Genomic DNA, 23,662 nt, shown 5'->3' on the forward strand with positions numbered 1-23,662 from the left:
TGTTTCGCGCGCCAGCTCTCATTCGAAATTACATTTACTCGAATTTTTGGAACAACTTCTGCCACATCATTCGATTATAAATAATTATACTGTTTAATGACAATCGCACCTGTTGCGCCGATTTGGAACGCGAGCTTCGAACAAGCCAGCTGTTAATTTCCTTTTTTACAACCAAATTTTTATCGCCTTCAGCAAATATTGCTGTTCGGTTACCGAAAGCGAAAAATCTGCGAAATAAATTGAATTCTAAATCGCCGCGAGAAAAAAGAGAGAGAGAGAGAGAGAGAAGGGAAACACGCCGCGCGTACACGGTTGAACCAGAATCAGATTTGATTACAATTGATTACACGACGAAACAAAGATCGGAATTGATCGCGGCGGATCACGACAGGTGGATTACCGGAGCCGCGCGGGGAAAAAAATATTTCTGGAAACGGGATCGGTGTTTAAGCTGTCCGCTGGCAATTTTGATCCACCGTAGGCTCGCGCGGCCGATGAAAGAATAAATCCTGCATATTCGTCGGTTTACAATAAACCACGCCGCCGAGCCTAAGCTCCGAGTCGCCCACGCCACGTTGCCCGGAAATTATTGTTACGGTCAAGATAAACCATCGGCGGCCGTTCACAGGACATTAGCGGTGCATGCGAAACACCGTTGCACCCCGTGCAACGTGCACGCAATCCGCGATGCCCAATATTTCCTGCGGACGCAGAAGTCGGGGCGAAAATAACGAAATTTTTCTGCTTGTCGGATGTTCACAGTCTGGCGAATGTAACGAGTAGACTCAGGTCCCGCTCTAGGGGCGGGCAACCCGGACATTTGTCTAATTTAGAGGCGCCATTTTGGCTGTAAGTGTGACAAAAATATTGATGTGTTAAATGCCCAATTAATAGAAAATCTGCTTTTATTAAAATTTGAATAAAATGATTTTTATTGATAATAAAAGGTATGTACTCTTATTTAAAAAATGTATATACATATGTATACAGGGTGGTCCACGCAACTTGTACACACCTATACGGACTAATGAGCCGAAGGTAGAAAATTCATGGTCTTTTTGTCCGTCAATTTGTTGGAATTCAATAAATTTTCCGCAATTGGTAGAAAAGAGGATATTTCAGAGTTCGGATGCTAGAGGTTGGACTATATCGCGTATTACACACGTAAATACAATCCGAATTGCATCGTGTTCGGTATCATTTTGAACGGGAACGCTTAAGGAACATGCTTGTGAAAGTCCCATTAAAAAATGATTATAAACAGAGAAGTTATGCGATTGAATTAGTATTGTCTCACCGGTACGTTCTGCTAATTCGCAATTGTTTAGCACGTTTTACGATAGTGATGAGAGATTAATCAACTGGGTAAATTGAAAGTGTTAATCGGTATGCATCGAGAAACCGATGCACTCCGAATTATTTTTCAAATCCCGTCGTTTCTGTAAAGAAAAAATGAAAAAGTGTCTCGTGTGGCTCGACATAGTTAATAGTCATAAAATGCAGGTAGCGAACCACGCCGCCATGTTATCGGAAGGCGTCCGGCGCGGGAATTTCGAATCCTGAACGGAGCAATACGTCTCGAGCGGTGGCCGTAGAAAATCGACCGAGAATTTCGCCTTTCCCCCTTCCGCAGCCCATTTCTCCAACTCCGTCGACGGCTCCCCCTTTTTTTCCAAGCTCGGCCAGAACTCACGGAAGTTCATCAGGGCCTTTGAATGGTTTAATTTGCATACCTAACAATATTACATCGTGCGCGCGCGCTCGCGCTCCCCCACGATAGCTTTTCGAGCTACCTTCTTCGTTTTACCGTGTTGGAACTGAATTTTAAGACCAAATCGCGGGAGGATGGGGATCGCGGCAGAGAGTCTTCTGGCTCGCGGAAATAAAACCGGTCCGACGCGACGGGAAAATGTATTTTTCACGTCGGCCGGTGTCTCGGAGTTCCCTTCGCTTTTGTCGGCGCGTTTGCGTTGATTATCCCCAATTTGTCCGTCGCCTCTGCTGAGAGATGTTGTTCGACGAGGGAAAATAATGTCAACGACGGCGTAGATTTGCAAACAAGGCAATCTCGTTTGCCGGCTGCTCGGTGCTCCGCCTTCAATTTTCAATTGCTCAAAGGCAAACGTCCTCTATCGGGAAAAGGAAGCGCTCGAACGACCAATCCCGAAATTCCTCCTACGTATCGCGCCGGAGACATCAACCATAAGCTTCCGCGAGACTCTTGGAACCTGAGAGTCCTTGGAGAATATGCAGATTAATAAATTGATGCACTGGATTTTCCATTTACATGACAGTTGGCACGAGATAGGGGTCTAGTGCTTTGCTTCTTCTTTCAGCCTGTTCTAGCTTCTAGCGAGGACTGTGCAGCTATAAATAGTTCATATGATCTTTAAATGCGTCCTGGTTAACACTTTTAACTTACACAATAGATTAATCTCTCATCACAAGCGTAAAACGTGCCAAAGAATAGCGAATAAATTGAAGGTACCGGCGAGACAATACTAATTCAGTGCCACAACTTCTCTGTCTATACATAGCGTCATTCCATGCCGAATCGATCACTTTTTGCAGGCACCATCGCCGATTTTGTTCTAACTGAAATATGTTGTAGTCCATGCGAAATTAGGGGGGGTTTAAGTCATCATTTTGCCGGTTTCGAATTTTTTTAGAAATGGCAGGCCTTCAAAGTTTTCAATTTTTGCCCATTTCGGCGCAAACGGGCCTCACTTACGAATTATTATCTCAAGAACGGCTGGTCCGATTGAGCTAAATTTTTTTTTGTTTTATTCGGAAAGGATTGGGCTATTACAAAATAATTTTCTCAACCTCGACAATCAACTTTATAATGTCGAAAAATTTAAACAAATTCTTCTTTCGCGTTTTTTTTTCGATGATGGGGCCGAGTGATTTAAATTTTGAAAAAAATATGGTTATATTCCTTGAAGTTTCCCCTTTAAAATGAGCCCTTGAACAAGATGGTATCTTTAAAATTGGCATTACATTGAGCTGGTAAAGGACGCCGTGTACCTCCGTTTCCGGTAGAGGCGAGTCGAGCGCACGGCAAAAAGTGATCGATTCGGCATGGAATGACCCTATAATCATTTTTTAATGGGACTTTCACAAGCATGTTCCTTAAACTTTCCCGTTTAGAATGATACCGATCACGATGCAATTCGAATAATATTTACCTGTGTAATACGCGATATAGTCCAACCTCTACTATTCGAACTCTGAAACATCCACTTTCTCTATCAAAATTGAGTGTTCGAAGATATACTCGGTGAAGTATCCTACCATTTTAGAGGTCCTCAGCCGAGAAAAAAAATGGCGAGCGGTTCTCAGGAAGCCGAAGCGGAAGCGCCGCGAAAATCCCGTTCGCGGGAATAATATTCTCGTTCGGCCCGTCGATCCCAACGATATATTTCGGCCACGGCCTCCAGGATTTCTCCTTCGTCAGCGTGTGCGTCTAGGGTGCGGATGTGGGGTATTAGCAGGATTTATGCATTTATAGGATCGCGGCGGGCGATGGATGCGGCCTGAGGAGCGCGCCGATGTCGGGGAATCTCCCGATAATCGTCGCCGTGTAATCGCGTTTGCTCTCGAACCGACGATTTATGACCAGTCACGTCACTGCCAACCGTGCGTGTCTGCCTTCGCCAGCTGATTAATGCGAGCGGACTCCGCTGACGGAAATAGTATACAGATTTCCGACTGAGGAAAACGAGGAATTGCGAGCAACGGACCTTCGAAACTGTTTCTGAGATGATCCCGAAGAGTCTCTGGGTACATCCTGAACTCTCTACGATCAAACTCAACCATCTACGATCATCCTCAACCATTTACGATCCTCATAAACCATCTACGATCATCATGAACCATCTACGATCATCATGAACCATCTACGATCATCATGAACCATCTACGATCATCATGAGCCATCTACGATCATCATGAGCCATCTACGATCATCCTCAACCATCTACGATCATCCTCAACCATTTACGATCATCTTCAACCATTTACGATCCTCATAAACCATCTACGATCATCATAAACCATCTACGATCATCATGAACCATCTACGATCATCATGAACCATCTACGATTATCATGAACCATCTACGATCCTCATAAACCATCTACGATCATCATGAACCATCTACGATCATCATGAACCATCTACGATCATCATGAGCCATATACGATCATCCTCAACCATCTACGATCATCCTCAACCATTTACGATCATCCTCAACCATTTGCGATCCTCATAAACCATCTACGATCATCATGAACCATCTATGACCATCCTCAACCATCTATGATCATCCTCAACCATTTACGATCCTCATCAACCATCTACGATCATCCTCAACCATCTACGATCATCCTCAACCATTTACGATCCTCAGGAACAATCTACGATCATCATGAACCATCTACGATTATCCTGAACCATTTACGATCCTCATGAATCATCTACGATTATCCTGAACGATTTACGATCCTCATGAACCATCTACGATCATCCTCAACCATTTACGATCCTCATAAACCATCTACGATCATCATGAACCATCTACGATCCTCAGGAACCATCTACGATCATCACGAACCATCTACGATCATCATGAACCATCTACGATCATCATGAACCATCTACGATCATCCTCAATGATCTAGGTACATCCTGAACAATCTATATGTTCATCCTGAACCATCTACGATCATCCTCAATGATCTAGGTACATCCTGAACAATCTATATGTTCATCCTGAACCATCTACGATCATCATGAACCATCTACGATCATCCTCAATGATCTATGTACATCCTGAACAATCTATATGTTCATCCTGAACCATCTATTTAGGTGCATCCTGAACCATCTATTTAGATGCATCCTGAACCATCTAGCTTCATCCTCAACCATCTATTTTTGGGTTAGGGTCATCCTGAATAAATAACATGTGTGCGTGTGTCAATAATAAATAATAAATAATAAACGTAGTATGATAATAACTTAAATATTCTAAATGTATATTTAGAATATAATGTATAACATGATATCATACAATAATAAATAACAAATCCAGGAATAAATAACTATTGTCAGAGCGGGGGGGATACGTTGGTGCAAGTAGTGTATATTATGTATAATACGAAGAATATACATATGTACAGAGAGGGGCTGCTCTCCACTCCGTGCTGAGCTACGGAAGTTCTCGCATTATCGAACTTCATCCGTTTTCTCCTGGCGCGGCGCGCCGCCGGCGACTATAGTTTGCAAAAAGCAGCTAAGCCGAGAAAGATGGCGCGAGATCCTGGGAGCGTGAAAGAGGCTTTTTGTCGTCGACAACCGCCGACGACAACGGCGATGACGTTCACACTCTCGTCGAGATGAATTGGATGTGCTCGGGAATATATGGGGACAGGTAACCCAAGGTCGGAAATTCGCGATGGAGCCTGGCTAGTCGATTATCTTCGGTTCGCGGAAACAGAGCCGGGATTCGATTCCCTTACAACCCTGGATACTTGTAATTATCGTCAGATAGAGAACGTGGTGTGTATCAGTTGAATAGAATCGCCTGAAATCACTTCTAGACGAAATTTCAAAGTCATCGGTATTTTTTTACGACGTATTCTTGGATATTTTCTTCGATGTTGTTATAGAGCTTGAAAAGACGAATCCAACGAGTACCATGACCGTACCATTTCGATAATTCAATCCAGAGATATTTGTGTCTGAAATATCTTTTTTTAAATATTCAATTTTTTCAGTCACAAATATCTCTAGAGTGAATGATCGAAACGGTATCGTCATTATACTCGTTGGATTGGCTTTTTCGCGATCTACGATAATATCAAAGGAAAAACACAGTATCTATTTCATTTTCTGTCAAAATAACAGTGAGTAAGGCAGAGTTAATGGATTTCGTATTTGTGCCAAAGATGCAGCGAAGAGAACGCAAAAATGTATTATTCCATCGCGAATCAAATGACGGCAAAACCCGACCGGACAATGTAGTGATGGGCTCGAGGCGGGAGTTAATTAATTCCGAGGAGAAAGAAGCGTTACGGTCCCGGGGATTAACATTGGTACTCGAAAATCACAAAGAGATAATAACTTCCCAAAGGTACGGCGTCGTTCACCTGTCGCCGCTATGATACGCTGATATCACTGCGGCTCATTCGCGGTGATGAAAATTTTCCGCGAAAATTGAAAGAGCATGCAAACGAACTGCCCGTAAAGACTCCGGGAGTGTGCATTATTCCTGCGAGCATGATTTATTTGGGGCTCGTGTGTGACGGATAATACTTCGGGTACGCTTCCGTTGGCCGCGAAATGCAGGTGATACTGGCGCGGTATTATAATTAATTAACGCTGGCTATTAGTACATTGAAGTGTAATTAAATTAACAATTGGGTTGTGCTGGATTTATGTAGTACATCATAAAAATTTGTTTGGAGACATTGGAAGATTCTGATAATTTTAACAATCGATAGTAGTTCAATAAATATTAAATACTGCTCTTTAATGTATGAAGATTATTTATATTAGTCATATTTTAAAGACTGGGTAAGAAGATATATGTCGTACATTAAAATAATTAGTGACGTCAAACATAAAAATCTGGTTACAATGGTTTCGCTTTTTAAAAATTGCAGAACCGTGCACCGAAGGTCAAAGGAGAAACCCATCGAACGATTATATAAATATTTAATATTAATATCGCTTGCAATTGTGCTGCGGCGATTAATTCTAGCAGCTCTTTTTATGGACTTAATTATAGCTTCATGTAATTTCATGAGTTTAATTCGTTCTCATCCTATATTTACTGATGCACAGCGACTCGTTGATTTATTCATTGGAAAGGTTTCATATTTGCAGCTCGGCAATCGCGTATACTGTATCACGGTTTACAGAAAACTTGTGTGAACGACCGGCGATTTCTACGCTTAATTAATATTTCGAAATTACGTAAATAAAAATACCATGGGAAAGCATATTAGAAATATTTCTGCAAAAACTTCCGTGAACGCATTCTTTCTATATAGAGGTCGAAGTTATACTGTTTCGAGGCATACGTAATAATGATGGAATGAATTTTCTTCATCAAAAATATTTTTTATATGGATCATACATTTTACTTTCGATGTGCCTGTAGAGCATAAAAAGACGAATTCAACGAGTATAATGACCGTACAGTTACGATCATCCAATCTCGAGATATTTGTGTCTGAAGGAAATTTTTTTTAAATGACCATTTTCAGTTTTACCTTTCAGACACAAATATCTCGAGACTAAATAATCGAAATGTTATAATGACCGTACTGTTACGATCATCTAATCTCGAGATATTTGTGTGTGAAGGAAATTTTTTTAAATGACCATTTCCAATTTTACCTTTCAGACACAAATATCTCGAGACTAAATAATCGAAATGGTATAATCATTATACTCGTTGGATTCGTCTTTTAAAATCATATAAAAAAAGCAACTATATACTGTGCTAATACTGTTGTGACAATGTCAATATGGGATGCTAACAACAAAATGAATGACACCCACATGTGTCAGCGTAATTCGCGATGACGACATTCTCCGGTGCAAAAATCCGACACTGGCAGTATCTCGCATTTCCATGGAATCACGTACGCGTATGCATCCTCGTTACAAGAGGACCAGGGCATAATCCTGGAACGCGTGGTGGCGTCGTTACACCATTATCGTTCATCGTGGGAAAGAGAGAATGGAAAATGACAAAAAGAAAGAAGAACGTAAAAGAACAGTCTCCACGAGGGTTGCGTCGTCCCAGAATTCGGCTGGCCATGCTCTTCAATTCTGAAAAAAATTCTGGAAAGTCCCCCAAGCCTTCTAAGAGCCTGCCCACTGGTGCTCGTCCCGCGGGGAAAAAATGAAGCAATTACACAAAACACTGGCTAATGGACCTTAATAAGGGGTGCTGCTCATATTCCGCGTAGGCTTTTTCTTCTTTCTTTGTGCGGCTGTTGTTCAACCCTTTACCCACTTAGCCAGCCGCCCATGCAGCCAGATTTTTCCCTTCGAAAGAGGAAAAATCATTCTGCTCGGAAATTGGGTGGATCTCAATGTGAATTGAGCGAAGGGAGATATAATTCTATATTATTATTTTTAATGGAATTTGTCGATATTCCCATAGAGCATGAAAAGACGAATCCAACGAGTACAATGATCACACCATTTCGATCATTCGTTCCCGATATATCTGTATCCGAAAACATGAAGTATTAAAAAAACAAATTTTCAGACACAAATATCTCGGGATAAAATGATCGGAATGATACTCGTTCATGGTACTCGTTGGATTCGTCTTTTCATGCTCTACAAGAATATCGAAGAAAACAATATAAGCTACCGACTACAATAAAACATTTTGTAAAACAAATCTTTCAGACACGGATATCTTTAGAATAAGTAATCGGAATGGTATGGTCATGGTACTCGTTGGATTCGTCTTTTCATGCTCTACAGGAATATCGAAGAAAACAATATAAGCTACCGACTACAATAAAACATTTTGTAAAACAAATCTTTCAGACACGGATATCTTTAGAATAAGTAATCGGAATGGTATGGTCATGGTACTCGTTGGATTCGTCTTTTCATGCTCTACAGGAATATCGAAGAAAACAATATAAGCTGCCGACTACAATAAAACATTTTGTAAAACAAATCTTTCAGACACGGATATCTTTAGAATAAGTAATCGGAATGGTATGATCATGGTACTCGTTGGATTCGCCTTTTCATGCTCTACAAGAATATGGAAGGAAAAATGCAAAATTCAATGGTACACTAAAATACAGTGTACAATCGAACCAATCACGATCACGAATCAGTTATACATGAACGTTGGATGACAAATAGGTTTCCCATCGGTGTACCGTGGAATTATTTGCCCGATGCGCCCGTAGGACACCGTGTGCATCGCAAAGACGTATCCACCTTCGGCTAACGGTAGCACATACAGACTTGCATTCATTCCTTGAGCCGATGACGATTGCCTAGACGGTTCTTACAGCATGCTCTCTCCCACATAATAGCTATCCTAGTGAATAGCGGTCCCCGGTATCGTGTCCAACGCGCTCCGACGCATCGTGCATCGATGTGCATTATACGAGCTGCACGCCGGTGCAGTGTGGCTGCACTTTCCCAGAGAACACTCGCATCGGGGAATATACGTATAGACGACGACGCCTCTTTCCTCCTTCGCGTATTAAGTCAAGCGCGATCATTTGCATGTTGTTCACAGTCGACATAACCGAGAACGTTTGGGTCACTTTTTCCCCGACGAAATCGCGCAGAACTTTCGACAGTGTCGAGTTAGAACAACGAACGTTTTTTTTCTTCAAATAATTGTTAAAACGTTGCCGGACTAGGGAAAAATTCTATGTTCGTCGTGGTCGACGTGTTCGAGATGTGCGGGGATATTCGTGGGCAATGCGTGGAAACTTGCTAATGTTGTTATAGGACGGAGCATGTGATTAAATGCAATTGCGCTGGTGTGATTATAATTTGGGAAACTGATTCGAGTTCGTATGGTAATACCAGCTATTAGGGTAGATGCATGCAAAATTTCTAGGCGATTTGTCGATTCGTGTTTCCGTAATTCAGGAACGAATGAGTGGCAAGCGGGGCGTGCTGCCAGGAGATGGCGCATCAAATAGTTTTGATTTCATGTTTTTTGAGAGTGCTCGGAAAAATTGTATCATCAGCTACATACGCAATTTGAACTATCTTGAGCCACCGGTTGCTAAGCTACACGTCCAAAAAGCTCTCTTTTACATATCGCGAAGAAACAGTCCATCGACCACCACGATCTTCACCCAGCGTCAAAAGAGTCTCAGCAAGTGGTAACATCAATGCATGGTCCTCTATCCTGGGGCCCTCAGAGTACACAAGTGTTCAAAATCCCCAAGCATCATCAATCGACAAGAGAGGATTACTCTGACAAAAAGCAGCCTGGACAACAAAGGTTCTCAATTTTTCTTTTTTTTACCAACCCTCAAAATTCCACCTATCTCATCCTCTTTACTCAGTTGGCTATTCAGTTGGCTTCATCCTGCGGTTTCTCCTACAGTTCATCCTACGGTTCATCCTAAACAATCCAAGTTTGTCGTGAATCACCTAGGTTTGTTCTATATGTAGGTTCATCCTAAGCCACCTGGTTACATCCTAGATTCATTCTAGCTTCGTTCTGAACCATCTAAGTCTTTTTTTTTAAAGCATTTCGAACAGTTCATTAATCAGTATTAAGAACCAAACTTAAAATTAAGGCAAACATCCATAAACTAATACAAAATTGAACTATCTAGGTCTAGGTTAGGTTCACCCTGAACAATCCAGATTTACCAAAAGCAGGCTGGACAGCAAAGGTTCTCAAGTATTCCTCGAAACGATACGATATCTACAAGTTCTTTGGCAAACCCTACGCTAGCCTGCCAACCCTCAAAACTCCACCTGTCCCATCCTCCTAACTTACACACACGCGTACGCCGGTGCACTCCTCTTTCCCGGTTCAGTTGGGTTCATCCTGCGGTTCATCCTAAACAATTCAAGTTTGTCATGAACCACCTAGGTTTGCTCTATAGGATCATCCTAAGCCACCTGGTTACATCCTAGATTCATTCTAGGTTCGTTCTGAACCATCTAAGTCTTTCTTCTGAAAGCATTTCGCACAGTTCATTAATCAGTATTAAGAACCAAACTTAAAATTAAAGCAAACATCCATAAACTAATACACAATTGAACTATCTAGGTCTAGGTTAGGTTCACCCTGAACAATCCAGATTTATCAAAAGCAGGCTGGACAGCAAAGGTTCTCAAGTATCCCTCGAAACGATACAATATCTACAAGTTCTTTGGCAAACCCTACACCAGCCTGCCAACCCTCAAAACTCCACCTGTCCCATCCTCCTAACTTACACACACACACACACACACGTACACCGGAGCACTCCTCTTTCCCAAGTCACGAAGGACTATCTCTCGGTAGCATCTTCGATCCTCAGAGCCCGGCAGCTCTGTATTTATGCGACGTTGCGCAGAATTACTGAACTCTTTCGCGTCCCTAGCCAGCCCGGTAGACGTCTGTCTTTAAACGTTCGCTCTATATCCCTCGTCCTCCTTTGCGTTCCACGGCTCTTCGTTTTCTATCGTCGCCGTTGCCTCCGTCGACGTCGTCGTCGTCGTTTGATTCTTTCTCCCGTTATTTATCTTTGACTCTCCGTTTTCATTTCTTGCCATCCGTTAACCCGGCCACCCCTCCTTTTTCAAACGGGGATGAAAGACACGCCTCTCTTCTCTGTGCACGGCGACTACCTCTTCTCTCCCTCTCCCCGCCCTCTCTTTCTCTCTCTCTCCTCCCTCTCTATCGTCAGGGTAGTAGCCAACGTGGAGCAGCACGGTCCCGCGAATTTCTCTGTTCCATTAGCACAAAGGAACGCTGCCATGACAGTCACGCGCTCCTCGGAATTAAAGGACCTGCACACCCTACACCCGCAAGGCAGCTAGCTAGCAATTAAAGGGGCTTAATTGAAAGATGTACCGCGACCAGGATAATAACGAAACGCCGCCCGATAAGTTGGCTAATGTTACCCAGCACCCCTAATTATCGAGATACCATCTGGCATTAAAAAGTGCTAGGCTGATTGAAGCCTAAAAGGGGACCGCTTCTGTAAACAGGGATTCATACTAGGTTATGGCTACGGATTGCAATCCCGCGATGCGGGATCCCGTGTCATTAGTCCAGTCAACGAAAAGTCGTAGAGGGAAATGGAAGGAACACAATTTTCAACTTTGGGACTTTGTTTGGACTAGTTAGGAGGTAAACATACTAAAAGTCCCCACTCCTAGGAGGTGAGCGGGGTGCAGGGGGCACGTAGAAGATCCCTTTTTTCGGTTTTCCGCTTATATCTCGGAAACTATGCGTCCTAGCGATAAGACCATTGCATACAAAATTAAAGCTGACAACATGTGCCACAGGATTGATTCGATTCAGTTTTTCGCTATCTCGCATAGTTTCCGAGATATCCGCGCTCAAAGTTCACTAATTGTGAAAAAGAAATTTTTGCCTTATTTGTGAAGTGAACTTCGAGCGCGGATATCTCGGAAACTATGCGAGATAGCGAAAAACCGAATCGAATCAATCCCGTGGCACATGTTGTCAGCTTTAATTTTGTATGGAATGGTCTTATCGCTAGGACGCATAGTTTCCGAGATATAAGCGGAAGACCGAAAAAGGGGATTTTCTACGTGCCCCCTGCACCCCGCTCACCTCCTAGGAGTGGGGACTTTTAGTATGTTTACCTCCTAACTAGTCCAAACAAAGTCCCAAAATTAAAAATTGTGTTCCTTCCATTTCCCTCTACGACTTTTCGTTGACTGGACTAATGACGCGGGATCCCGCATCGCGGGATTGCAATCCCTAGTTATGGCTGTGTCCTTGATGTCACGGTTCTGTCAGAGTGCCTGTAGATCTTTACACACAAAGAAACGGACATCGGAATTGAATCCTACTCTTTATAATTTTAGTGCAAATAATGTACCCGCACATTTTGTGTTTTCATCGACAATACTCACAGTTCGGATGGCAGAGGTTCTCCACTATATCGCGTATTAAACGAAACAAATACGGTCCGAATCGCATCGTGTTTGGTATCATTTTAATCGCAAAAGAGTCGCGGACATTTCTGTGGAAGTTTCATTAAAAAAATTATCAGGAACAACGAAGTTCCAGCAACTTTTGTCCACGCGCTCTACCCTCTTCGCCAGCGGTAAGAACTGGAAGAATAACATCTGTGCACAACTCTACATGTAACTATACTGTATATCACGTTCAATTCTCAGTGGTTTCGATATGAAAATGATCAATATAATTGCTGCTCTACGTTGAAAACAACAGCGCCCGGGGAGCACGGCGTTCCTCTGGTTTTCAGAAACAATATGCCTAAGCGTCGCCGGCGCAGCGGCGTCGACACGATATTACAAAGCCTGATTTATATTGACCATTCACGCTCAACCACTGCCGTAATGCTGCACGCACAACCACCGAACCCCGATCCCCCTTTCTCCCTGGCTCTCACTTCCTCTCTCACCCCCGCCGTCACTTACATTCACTCGGAAACCCGGAAGTCCGGATCATTATGACGTAATAAACGTCCCAACCATGCCGTCTGTCACTCGCGTACCTTATTACGGTCCCAGCCCCGTTACCGCCACTCGGAAATACTATGGAACGATAGAGTTTCAACATTTTTTTCGCTGGAAATCCGAATTAACTCCAGCCTGATCGCTGACAACCCTAGATGCCTCAATATCAACAGCATCGCAATGTTTTCATTTATTTCATTTGTTTATGTTAGAATATAAAGGGTCCGCCAATAGGGAGGCAGTAAAGGGGTCGTCTATTTAACAGTGGCGCCATGTTTATTTTTATTACCACGCTTATATTAGCTTGCCGTTGTCGTTGTTGTATGCGTCAAATCTTGTAATCGAATTTTAAATCACTTCTCGATGAGCTAGAGACTTGAAACTTTAAACATAGCTCAGAACTGGATGACAATACAATACTAAAAAACAAATTTTTAAAAAAACTGTGCGTTCAGGAGAACAAAAAATTTTAATATTAATGGTTACACCTCGCCGCGCGATGCTGGGTAGTACGTCATCACGCTCAGCGATCCCCACTCCGCGCGCCAGCGCTCCCTACTCCACTACCCGTTCCCACTCCGACTCATCCCCACTCCACTGACCAATTTCGCACCGAAGGAGCTCAGTCAGTGTGGTGTTCCGTTCATTCAGTTCCATTTCGGACAATTTCGGACTCCATCAAGAGACGTCGTCTCTCGGAGTCATCCCCTCATTTTATCTCGCGTTTCTATATATCTTACTATTTCATACCAGTATTACCATATCTTGCGTTCCTTTTAAAAAAGACTAAATAGCAGAAAATAAAAACATATATAAAAGAAACTTTTTAAAAACATGTTAGAATGCACTGAAAAGGAGAAAATAATTTTTTTAGACAATAGTGACTATAAATAAAAGCGTGGAGCGCCCATGAAGACGCTTTTATTTATAGTCACTAATGCCTAAAAAAATTATTTGCTCCTTTTTAGTGCATCTTAATATAAGCGTGGTTTTTGAAAAGATTTTTTATATATTTTTTTTAATTTGCATTTACTTCACTGCGTCCCTATTGGCGGACTCTTTACCGATGTGTGTCTGACCGAGTGCTACTCTCGTGTAAGATATCCGCATTCTATTAAATATACATGTCCAATACACATACATATAAGCTACCGGTGTACCTAATTACTGATAGTTTAATTTATATTTAATTTTAGGTGAATGGCATCGTCGTATCAATTCATTTAGGAATTTGCTTGTACTCTAAGAAATTGTAAACTGCATGAATTGCGTTAATAATTGTTGGTTTTCCGTTTGTTCCAGCTGGGTTTCTTCACTTATTACACAGTGGCGATGGGAGAAGTGAATCCGTCGGGTCCGGTACCAATCGATAGTGTCTTCATTTACAGACCGGACAAACGTCTCGAGCTCTGGAGGTTCGCGTTCTATATGTTCCTTCATGCTGGGTGAGTACTAACTTTGAATTACGTTGAAGTTTAATCCACTCCATGGATTCCTCGAAATATTTTTTTAACGAAGTCTTGCGTTTTTCTTTGATTTCGTTGTAGAGCTTGAAAAGACGAGTCCAACGAGTATAATGACCATATTGTAACGATTATTCAGTTTCGAGATGTTCGTATCTGAAAGGTAGTGTATAGGTTAGGTCTGTATCTTACGTTTCACGCACGGATATCTCAAAGCTGAATGATTGTAACATTATGGTCATTAGACTCGTTGGATTCGTATGTTCATACTCTACAACAATATCCAAGAAAAAAAAAACAGAATATAAAAATTTTATTAAAGAATGCTCTTACATCATCCTTTTTCAAACAACAGCAAATAAAGCAAATGTTTGAACATCATTTAAAAATAAAGGAAACAAGACAGGACAAAATAAAATCGAATAGATAAAAAACATGTAATTTGCTTTTTGGAAAGGGATAGGTATATTATTAAAAAGCACAGTTTTTACGGTTTATTTGAACGTAAAATTTTTCGAATAATCTGAAAACGGAAAATAAACGTTTGCGGAGACGCATTGGTAAATAATTTCCGTAAAAAGCAATTAATATTAATTTGCAATCGCGCCCAGTGTACGTCGGAAAAGAGAACGCGAGCATGTAGAATTATTTATGGCAGAATTGGTGACGGAGCTCTGTTTTTACAAGCTTCATAAGCTGCGCCAATACTTTTTCAATGTTATGCCTACGTGTGTGTATGTTTGTTATACTCGCGTGTTGCGAAACGAAACGCGATGAATTTCGGAATACACGAGAATTGAAATTTATGAGTGATATATCGACAGTTTTAGCGTATAAATCCCAATTTGAAATGTTTGAAACGTCGATTACTGATCCTTAATGACGACGTTTTTGCGAGTTGTGTTGTTATAGCTGTTTATTAAAAGGTGAAATTATTTACTCGATACACGATCGACGAGACGTTTATTTTATTTGAAAAATGGGGATTAAATTTTAAAAATTCGACTGCAAAATCGGATTCTAAAAGAGTTCATAAAGGTTGAACACTAAATCCAAACGTTGAGACTCGAAACTGAAATAGAAAAATAAAATGAAGTATTATATTTAAAAAATACAAAATTAAAGATTAAATCACAAAAGCTTGCATTTACAAACTAAATAATTTCCTAAATCAAAAACACAAAAGCCTCTTAAAAATGCAGCAGCCCTCCAGTCTCCCAACAATTTCAATGCACCATTCAAACCCAAAAATCCAGAATCGAAATCTAGACAATAGTCGAACGTTGATCCCAAACAAATTCCGTCTCAATTGAATTTATTGAGAAGTGAAAAACCCCGTGGCCGCGATTAAACCGTGATGACGCCCCACCCATAAAAATGGCATAAAATGGCGGGTGAAAGGAAGTTCGCGATTTAAAATTCGGCTCGCGTGCCGCAAAAAAAAAAAAAATGGCCACGCGTGACAGATTGCACATTTCGCCGACCACTTTTCTCGATTGGCCCCGGCCCACGGCGTGAATGCACTCGATGCAACTGCCGCGTTAATCCTTGACGCTAATTTCGCTTTCCAACCCCACCCCTCTCTTTTGCACCTTCCCCCTTTCGCAAATCACGTTGGGATCTCCCATTGACCGACGAGGATCGAATCGAATTCAACCATTGTTCCGCTATAGTCGAACAGAATTATATGTATTTTCTCCTGATCATTTTTTAACGAGACCCCAAAGTCACCGGCATTTGTGTAAATCGTGACCTTAAACATATATTCTTAGAAATCTTTGCAGAGCATGAAAAGACGAATCCAACGACTATAATGACTCTACCGTTTCGATCATCCATTCTCGAGATATCCGTGTCTGAAAAATTGAACATTTTTTTTCAAATCTTTGAAATGCAATTATCTCGAAATTGGATGATCGAAATGGTACGGTCATGGTACTCGTTGGATTCGTCTTTCTATGCTCTATAAAAATATGCAAGAGAAAATGTATGGTTTCGACGAAAAAATATCAATGATTTTAAAATTTCGCGATTGGCTCCCGGTCTACGGCATGAACGCACTCGATACAACTGGGCCGCGTTAATCCTTGATGCTAATTTCGCTTTGCAACCCCCCTCCCCACCCTTTTACGCCCCTCCACCCCTTGTGCGAATCACGTTGCAATCTCCCTGCGACCGACGCGAATCGAATCGAATCGAATTCAACCATCGTTCCACCAGTCGAACAGAATTACGTAAATGTCCTGGCACGCGACCGGGTCCCACGCCGGAAAATACGGTTTCTTCCACCCCTTTTCCCCCTTTTCATCCCCGCTTTTCCACCCCCTCCAATGTCTACGCCATCGGCTATTTTTCCTAAAGAACTGTCTCGACGAACTTTTTACCCATACCATTCTCTCCAGCTCTTGTTTTATCACCGTTCCTCCACCCTCACTCTGAAGGGTGGGGGTCGAAGGGTGCTGAAATTTATTTAGGTGTATTGCGGATTTATAGTGATCGCTGTTATTACCATAGGGTCCGGTGGTACGTCTTAGATCGTGGGGTTGGGAGAAATATATTTATTTGCGGCCATTTTTGTGTGGGGGTTACAGCGTGGGGGGATCCGACATTTTGAATAAGGGAGTTCCCCAAAATTTAGTTCTTTGATCAGATGTTGAGGACGTTTTTATTTTTTGAGAAACGTAGTATATTTTTTATACTGCATCTGTTAAGCATATGTTCGTTAACATTAAACTAATAAAAATAATTGTTAATAAAAAATTAAATAATTAATAATAATTAAATAATTAAAATACAGTTAATAAAAAAAATTGAGTAGCATAAATAGTACAAATAATAAAAATTAAATATTATGAGTGATAAACAAGAAAGTAGTAAACAGCCATCATTCCACATTTTTGCAACTTCAAGAACAGGCGAGTAAACCGAGTTACTTTAAAATGAAGCATCGTGGAAAGTTTTTCTTATGGAAACGCGGCCGACTGTAAAGGAGTGAGTAATTTTTGTTCGCGATGCTTTACCTCGTACGGTTACAAAGTTGCATCCGAGAACCGTGAAAACGCGAAAATTTTTAAGGGATGATTTCACCCTTTCACGGTGAACTTCCGCGGCGGCGGAATGAAAAAAATGTTTTTTATCCAGCTCAACGCGCTTTACAATCCCCACGAAGCTTTATCAGCATCACAATTTTCGTGTTGCGGGCTTCCCGCGGAAGATTTTCAAATTATTTTTCGCTTTAGAATTACTGCTCGCTTGTCAGGAACACCCACACGAATATCCGATTTAACAAAATTACAAATTATTGTGCTTGTAACCTCATTTATTTACTGATCGGTCTACTCAATCATCATCATTATTATTATTATTATTCGATATTTTCACTGTTCGTTTTTTGTTTTACTATTTATAAATTATTACTGTTCATTTTGTTGTTTAGTATTTTTACCATATACTGTTCAGAGCACTCAATTTTTACTGTTCGCTATTCATTCTACTCAATTTTTTTTATTTTTACTATTTTTATACTATACTCAATTTTACTATTTAAATTATTACTGTTCATTGTTGTTTACTATTTTTACCGTTTAGTGTTCAGGGCACTCAATTTTTACTGTTCACTATTCATTCTACTCAATTTTTTTTATTTACTATTTTTATACTATACTCAATTTTACTATTTAAATTATTACTGTTAATTGTTGTTTTCTATTTTTACCGTTTACTGTTCAGGGCACTCAATTTTTACTGTTCACTATTCATTCTACTCCATTTTTTTTTTACTATTTTTATACTACATATACTCAATTTTACTATTTAAATTATTACTGTTCATTGTTGTTTACTATTTTTACCGTTTACTGTTCAGGGCACTCAATTTTTACTGTTCACTATTCATTCTACTCTTTTTTTTAAATTTTTACTATTTTTATACTATACTCAATTTTACTATTTAAATTATTACTGTTCATAGTTGTTTACTATTTTTACCGTTTACTGTTCAGGGCACTCAATTTTTACTGTTCACTATTCATTCTACTCATTTTTTTAAATTTTTACTATTTTTATACTATACTCAATTTTACTATTTAAATTATTACTGTTCATTGTTGTTTACTATTTTTACCGTTTACTGTTCAGGGCACTCAATTTTTACTGTTCACTATTCATTCTACTCAATTTTTATCATTTACTATTTTTATACTATACTCAATTTTCAGTATTTATCATTTTCATTGTTTCCCCTTTAAGATGAAATCTCTAGGAAATTTTACAAGGCTTATTTGGGAAACGCTGTCTCAAATCATGTCACTATAGGCGCCAATTCGACGCCATCTTGAACCTTCTCATGCACTCACTATTGTGCATCTTTGCTTAGGATTGCTAGATTATGTCTACTTCTACATACACCTCTGTAGGCTTCTCTGTTTCTACCTTTGTGGGTTTCCTCAAATCTGCTTTACATGTTGTCACACTTGAATCGCTAACTGCGACACGAGGACGTGTCACGGAACTCAAAATTATAATTTATAAAACACAAGAGGTCGATGTACAAAAACTTCGTATCCAACGAGAAAGCATTGAAATTTCAAGAAACGAACGAACCAGAGCTAAAAATCCGAGGGAACATCTGAATTTAAAGAATGAGGGATGGAATTTCGAATGCGAGGGGTATTGAGGGGCGTCAGATAAAAGGTTAAGCGTTCGGAGAGCGAGAGTTCGAAAAGCGATCGATCCGAGGAGGGCAAAAGAAATACGACTCATCGCATTAATAACCGGGCACGCTACAGTATCCTTTCGGCAACAAGAAAACTACTTTCACGGAAGACTGATAACGGCTGGAGAAGGATAGGGGAGCGGTGGCGATGGAACAAAGAGAAAGAAGAAAGGGATGGAAGAAAGTGTGCGCGCGGGTACGAGCAAGCGACCGAGTGAGTGGGAGAGCACACGGTCTATGGGAAAACGTCGGGTCACTCTTATCACCGTTTCCATACGCACGTAGGGAAAATGGTCGCCTTATCTGGCGTTTCCATGAATAATTTAGAGAGCTTCGCTGCTGAAAACTTCTCTCTACCGGCCTCGTTCTATCGTTCCGGCCTTTCCACCCCCCGCACACCGTCCGCGGGAAAAGAGAAAAGGGAAAAAGGCACGTCGGTGTGCAAGCAGCGAGAAGAGAGACAGAAAGAGAGAGAAAAAATAAGAGGATCGGAAAGAGGAGTCGCGAAGGTCGTGACTCTTACGGAACGAGACGGGTGAAAGTTCGTTCAACCTCCTCGGATTAGCGAGACGTAGTCGAAATAATTTCGCGTCGGCCGATTTCGTTCGATTTCGTATCGTTTCGCTAATCCGGGGAGGTAGAACCAGAGTCGACAGTTGAGGGGAGGGAGCACGAATCGAGGGGAGAAAGTCACGTGACCGGGCCGCGACGGAAGGGGAAGGTAGAGTGGGGACGAGGACGTTCACCTATAGCGCAAGGCTATTTACAATGATGGCGGATACTTTGAGTTGACAATAACGTAATATTACTCTGAAATATTTTTTATCTCCCTACTGTCTCACGTCTTACCTTTTTCCCCATGAATGTACAGGGTCATCCGTTTTTAAACGGCCGAACGTTAACCAGCTGTAGAGGACCCCAAATGGAACACACTTTTACCCCTATCATTTTTTTTTTGTTTCGGCCTTGATTTCCAGATAATTGCAAAAAACCATCATTTTTTGAGTTTACATAAAATTAAATATCTCAGGACTCCAATGATGAATCTTGATGGTTTTTCCTTTGTTTAGTTTAAAATAAGTAGGGGCATCTTTTTTATTGAATAAACTTTTTTGTATGACCTTCGGATCATGGTTTTTTTGGCGTGGGGCACACCGTGGAACCTGAAAGAAATAAGTTGGAAAGTAGCGGTGTGCCCGACACCAAAAAAAACCATGATCCGAAGGTAATACAAAAAAGTTTATTTAATGAAAAAGATGCCCCTACTTATTTTAAACTAAACAAAGGAAAAACCATCAAGATTCATCATCGGAGTCCTGAGATATTTAATTTTATGTAAACTCAAAAAAATGATGGTTTTTTGCAATTATCTGGAAATCAAGGCCGAAACAAGAAAAAAATGATAGGGCTAAAAGTTGTTCCATGTGGGGTCCTCTACAGCTGGTTAACGTTTGGCCGTTTAAAAACGGATGACCCTGTATAAAAATATGAATGACAAAAGCGAATGGGTCCAACACAAAGAAGGAGAAATATTTAAAGGATTTAAAAATCGTTGTAATGTTTTCAACTGTATAATTAAGAAATGTAATATGCACATGTCTGTGTAGCTCCTGTGATTTTTCTCTTGCATGGAAGTCCCCAGTCTATTGATCACAAGAGGGACACGTTTGCTCGAAGTCCACGCGGAGTAATGGCCGATCGAGGAACGTCAGAATAAAGGTGTAGTTTCAGCAAGTTGACTCGAATGTTCCGCAGACGCGGGTAAGGTTGTCAGCCGTTCTAACTACTTTCCAGTTGTTAATTACACCCCGAAAACTTCTTACTTATCGTACGAACCGTGGGACCAGTTTGTCGAGCTTGATGTCTCAGCGTTTCGCGGGTCCAATAACGAACCGATTCCACCGTTCTCCGCGCGATCGGCTCGATAATACTAATCACCTCGCTTCTATTGTTCTACGTTTAACTTGAAGCCTTTCACACATCTCCACCCCCTTCGCTTTTCTCTTTTTATTAGCTCGCTCAATTTATTGATGAACACGTTAGTACGTAGTACGAGTATCCTAGGACAAAGTTACACTGTTATTAAACTTATTAGATTTTTTATTGAACGACGTCATATATTTTTTCTTCGATATTTTTCTAGAGCATGGAAAGGCGAATCCAACGAGTACCATGACCATACCATTCCGATCACTCATTCTAAAGATATCCGTGTCTGAAAGATTTTTTTTTACAAAATGTTTTATTCCAGTCGGTAGCTTATATTGTTTTCTTCGATATTTTTATAGAGCATGACAAGACGAATCCACCGAGTACCATGATCATATCATTCCGATCATTTTATCTCGAGATATTTGTGTCTGAGCATTTTTTCTTTAATACTTCATGTTTTCGGATGCAGATATATCAGGAACGAATGATCGAAACAGTATGGTCATGGTACTGGTTGGATTCGTCTTTTCACGCTCTATAAGAATATCGAAGAGTAAGTATAAGTTACCGACTAAAAAAAATACCAATTAGCTTGGAAAGTTGATTTTTAAGATCTCTAGACGATTATTCGAAGATTACTAATGGATCAGAGAGTCCGTTCGAGTTTCTAATTGGTGGAATTTTTCCAACAGATGCCCAGATATGGTTCGATGAAACTCTCCCGACGGAGTCCCATGTAAAATGCAATTGTTCCGCGGAACAAGCAGAAGTTCGTCGCGCACGTGTCGCATCAAGGATGAGGCCTTCTTTTCTGCATTTATACGACATTAGGCGAGTCGGCCGCGGCATAATGGTTCCGCTCGTCGGGCATGCATAATGGTCCCTTGCATCGGTGACGAAGGATCCGCGCTCGCATATTTGCAAGATGGACGCCGTTATTTAAATCGAGTCCTTGTGTACCCGCCGATGTCGATTCCCCTTTTTCCTCGACGGGGAAACCCGCGGCAACTTCTGCTCCGAATCAATTCTTCCCGGGGAAATTTGTTTAGAACCGTGCGGCCGCTCTCCGGCCAATTGCATTTTTATAAGCGAATACAAAGGATCGGCGAGAAACGTGCGGGAACGCTCGCGAAATAGACTGTGGAGCGATCGGCTCGAATTTATGGCGGGTTCTAAAGCGTTCCAGGGGATGACGACTGGGCTTCGTTTCGAAACGACTTTCGCGAGCTTTTTTCGCCAGGCGGCCAGGGTAATTTGATCTGCCCCTCCCTTTGCAATTGGCAAAAATTCTGACTTTGGCGGACACTTTCAAGAAATTAAAAATTATAGGTAAAAATGGTAAAAATGATGTAATAAGTTCAACCTTAAAAGTCGATCAGAAATTTCGAAATTAATATTGACTGATATAACTAATATTCGTGACTGAAATAAGATTGTTATGCACCAATTCTGTAAATAAATTCAATTTAAAAATTAAATTCGAAATTTCAAAAATGAAAGTGCAAGCTTTGACTGAAACAACATTCGTGTGAACCAATCGAGCCAAAAAATTCAATACAAAAATCAAATTTGAAATTTCAAAATTAACATTGAATGTACAAGATGTATAAAAAGAAATGGTCATCCGTCCTAGTTTCTTTGACAAATGTCCACCGATCCAGAGGTGTAGATTCACCGCTTTGACCATTATATTTTATACACCCTGTACAATTTTTAGGTTGATCAAAAGTTAAAAAATTGTTATGATTTGAGTGAATGAGTGAATGGCGAAGACGGTACGAGTGAACGAGTGAATTGGCGGAATGAGTGACGCTCGAAGTCGATTTCGCGTTTCCATTTTCCCGGAATTGCGACTGACTTCGCCACTGCGATTGGATGGCGGGCGATGATCCGATCTTGGCGCTAATTCCGTTGTACGAGGAACGTTCCTCGGACGTTTCGCCACCCACACAGCTCGCTACTCGTTCCGTTCCTGTCCGCGGACGTGGCACGGAAACATCTTTTCGAGGATACCGTACCGCACCGGCATACCGGGCTCTCCTATTTTCGCGAACGCTGCGATACCATTGTCTGACCCGACCGTGTGCCGCGTTCACTTCCTGCAATTACCGCGATTGTCTCGATTTTTCTCGACTTGCACCTTTCTCACGGCGCCCTTGCTCCCGGCGAACCCACGGGACGCGTGGAGGACCGATGACGTCCTTTGGCGTCGGGCTGGAATTCTTTTCGAAAGCCGATGAATGCGTCCCGAGTATCAATAATTGAACTAGGCACCGCAACAATTATCTCCGAGTTTTTCCAGATCCTTTCAGAGTTCAGAAATTTAAAAAATTCGAAAATGGAGGTCTCAAGGTCGAG

At 41.2% G+C, this 23,662-nt stretch overlaps 1 protein-coding gene across 3 annotated transcripts in view; it reads left to right on the top strand.

Annotated features, from left to right (window-relative positions):
- The window catches only part of Stet (stem cell tumor), a 578,556-nt gene that overhangs the window by 516,369 nt on the left and 38,525 nt on the right, over nt 1-23,662 (top strand). For all 3 annotated transcript variants that reach the window (XM_076444038.1, XM_076444039.1, XM_076444037.1), the window contains one exon: nt 14,498-14,640. In XM_076444038.1, the coding sequence (XP_076300153.1) occupies nt 14,498-14,640 (143 nt within the window). The remainder of the gene's footprint in view (nt 1-14,497; nt 14,641-23,662) is intronic.

The sequence above is a fragment of the Lasioglossum baleicum genome, chromosome 20, assembly GCF_051020765.1.
Source record: "Lasioglossum baleicum chromosome 20, iyLasBale1, whole genome shotgun sequence".
NCBI lineage: Eukaryota > Metazoa > Arthropoda > Insecta > Hymenoptera > Halictidae > Lasioglossum > Lasioglossum baleicum.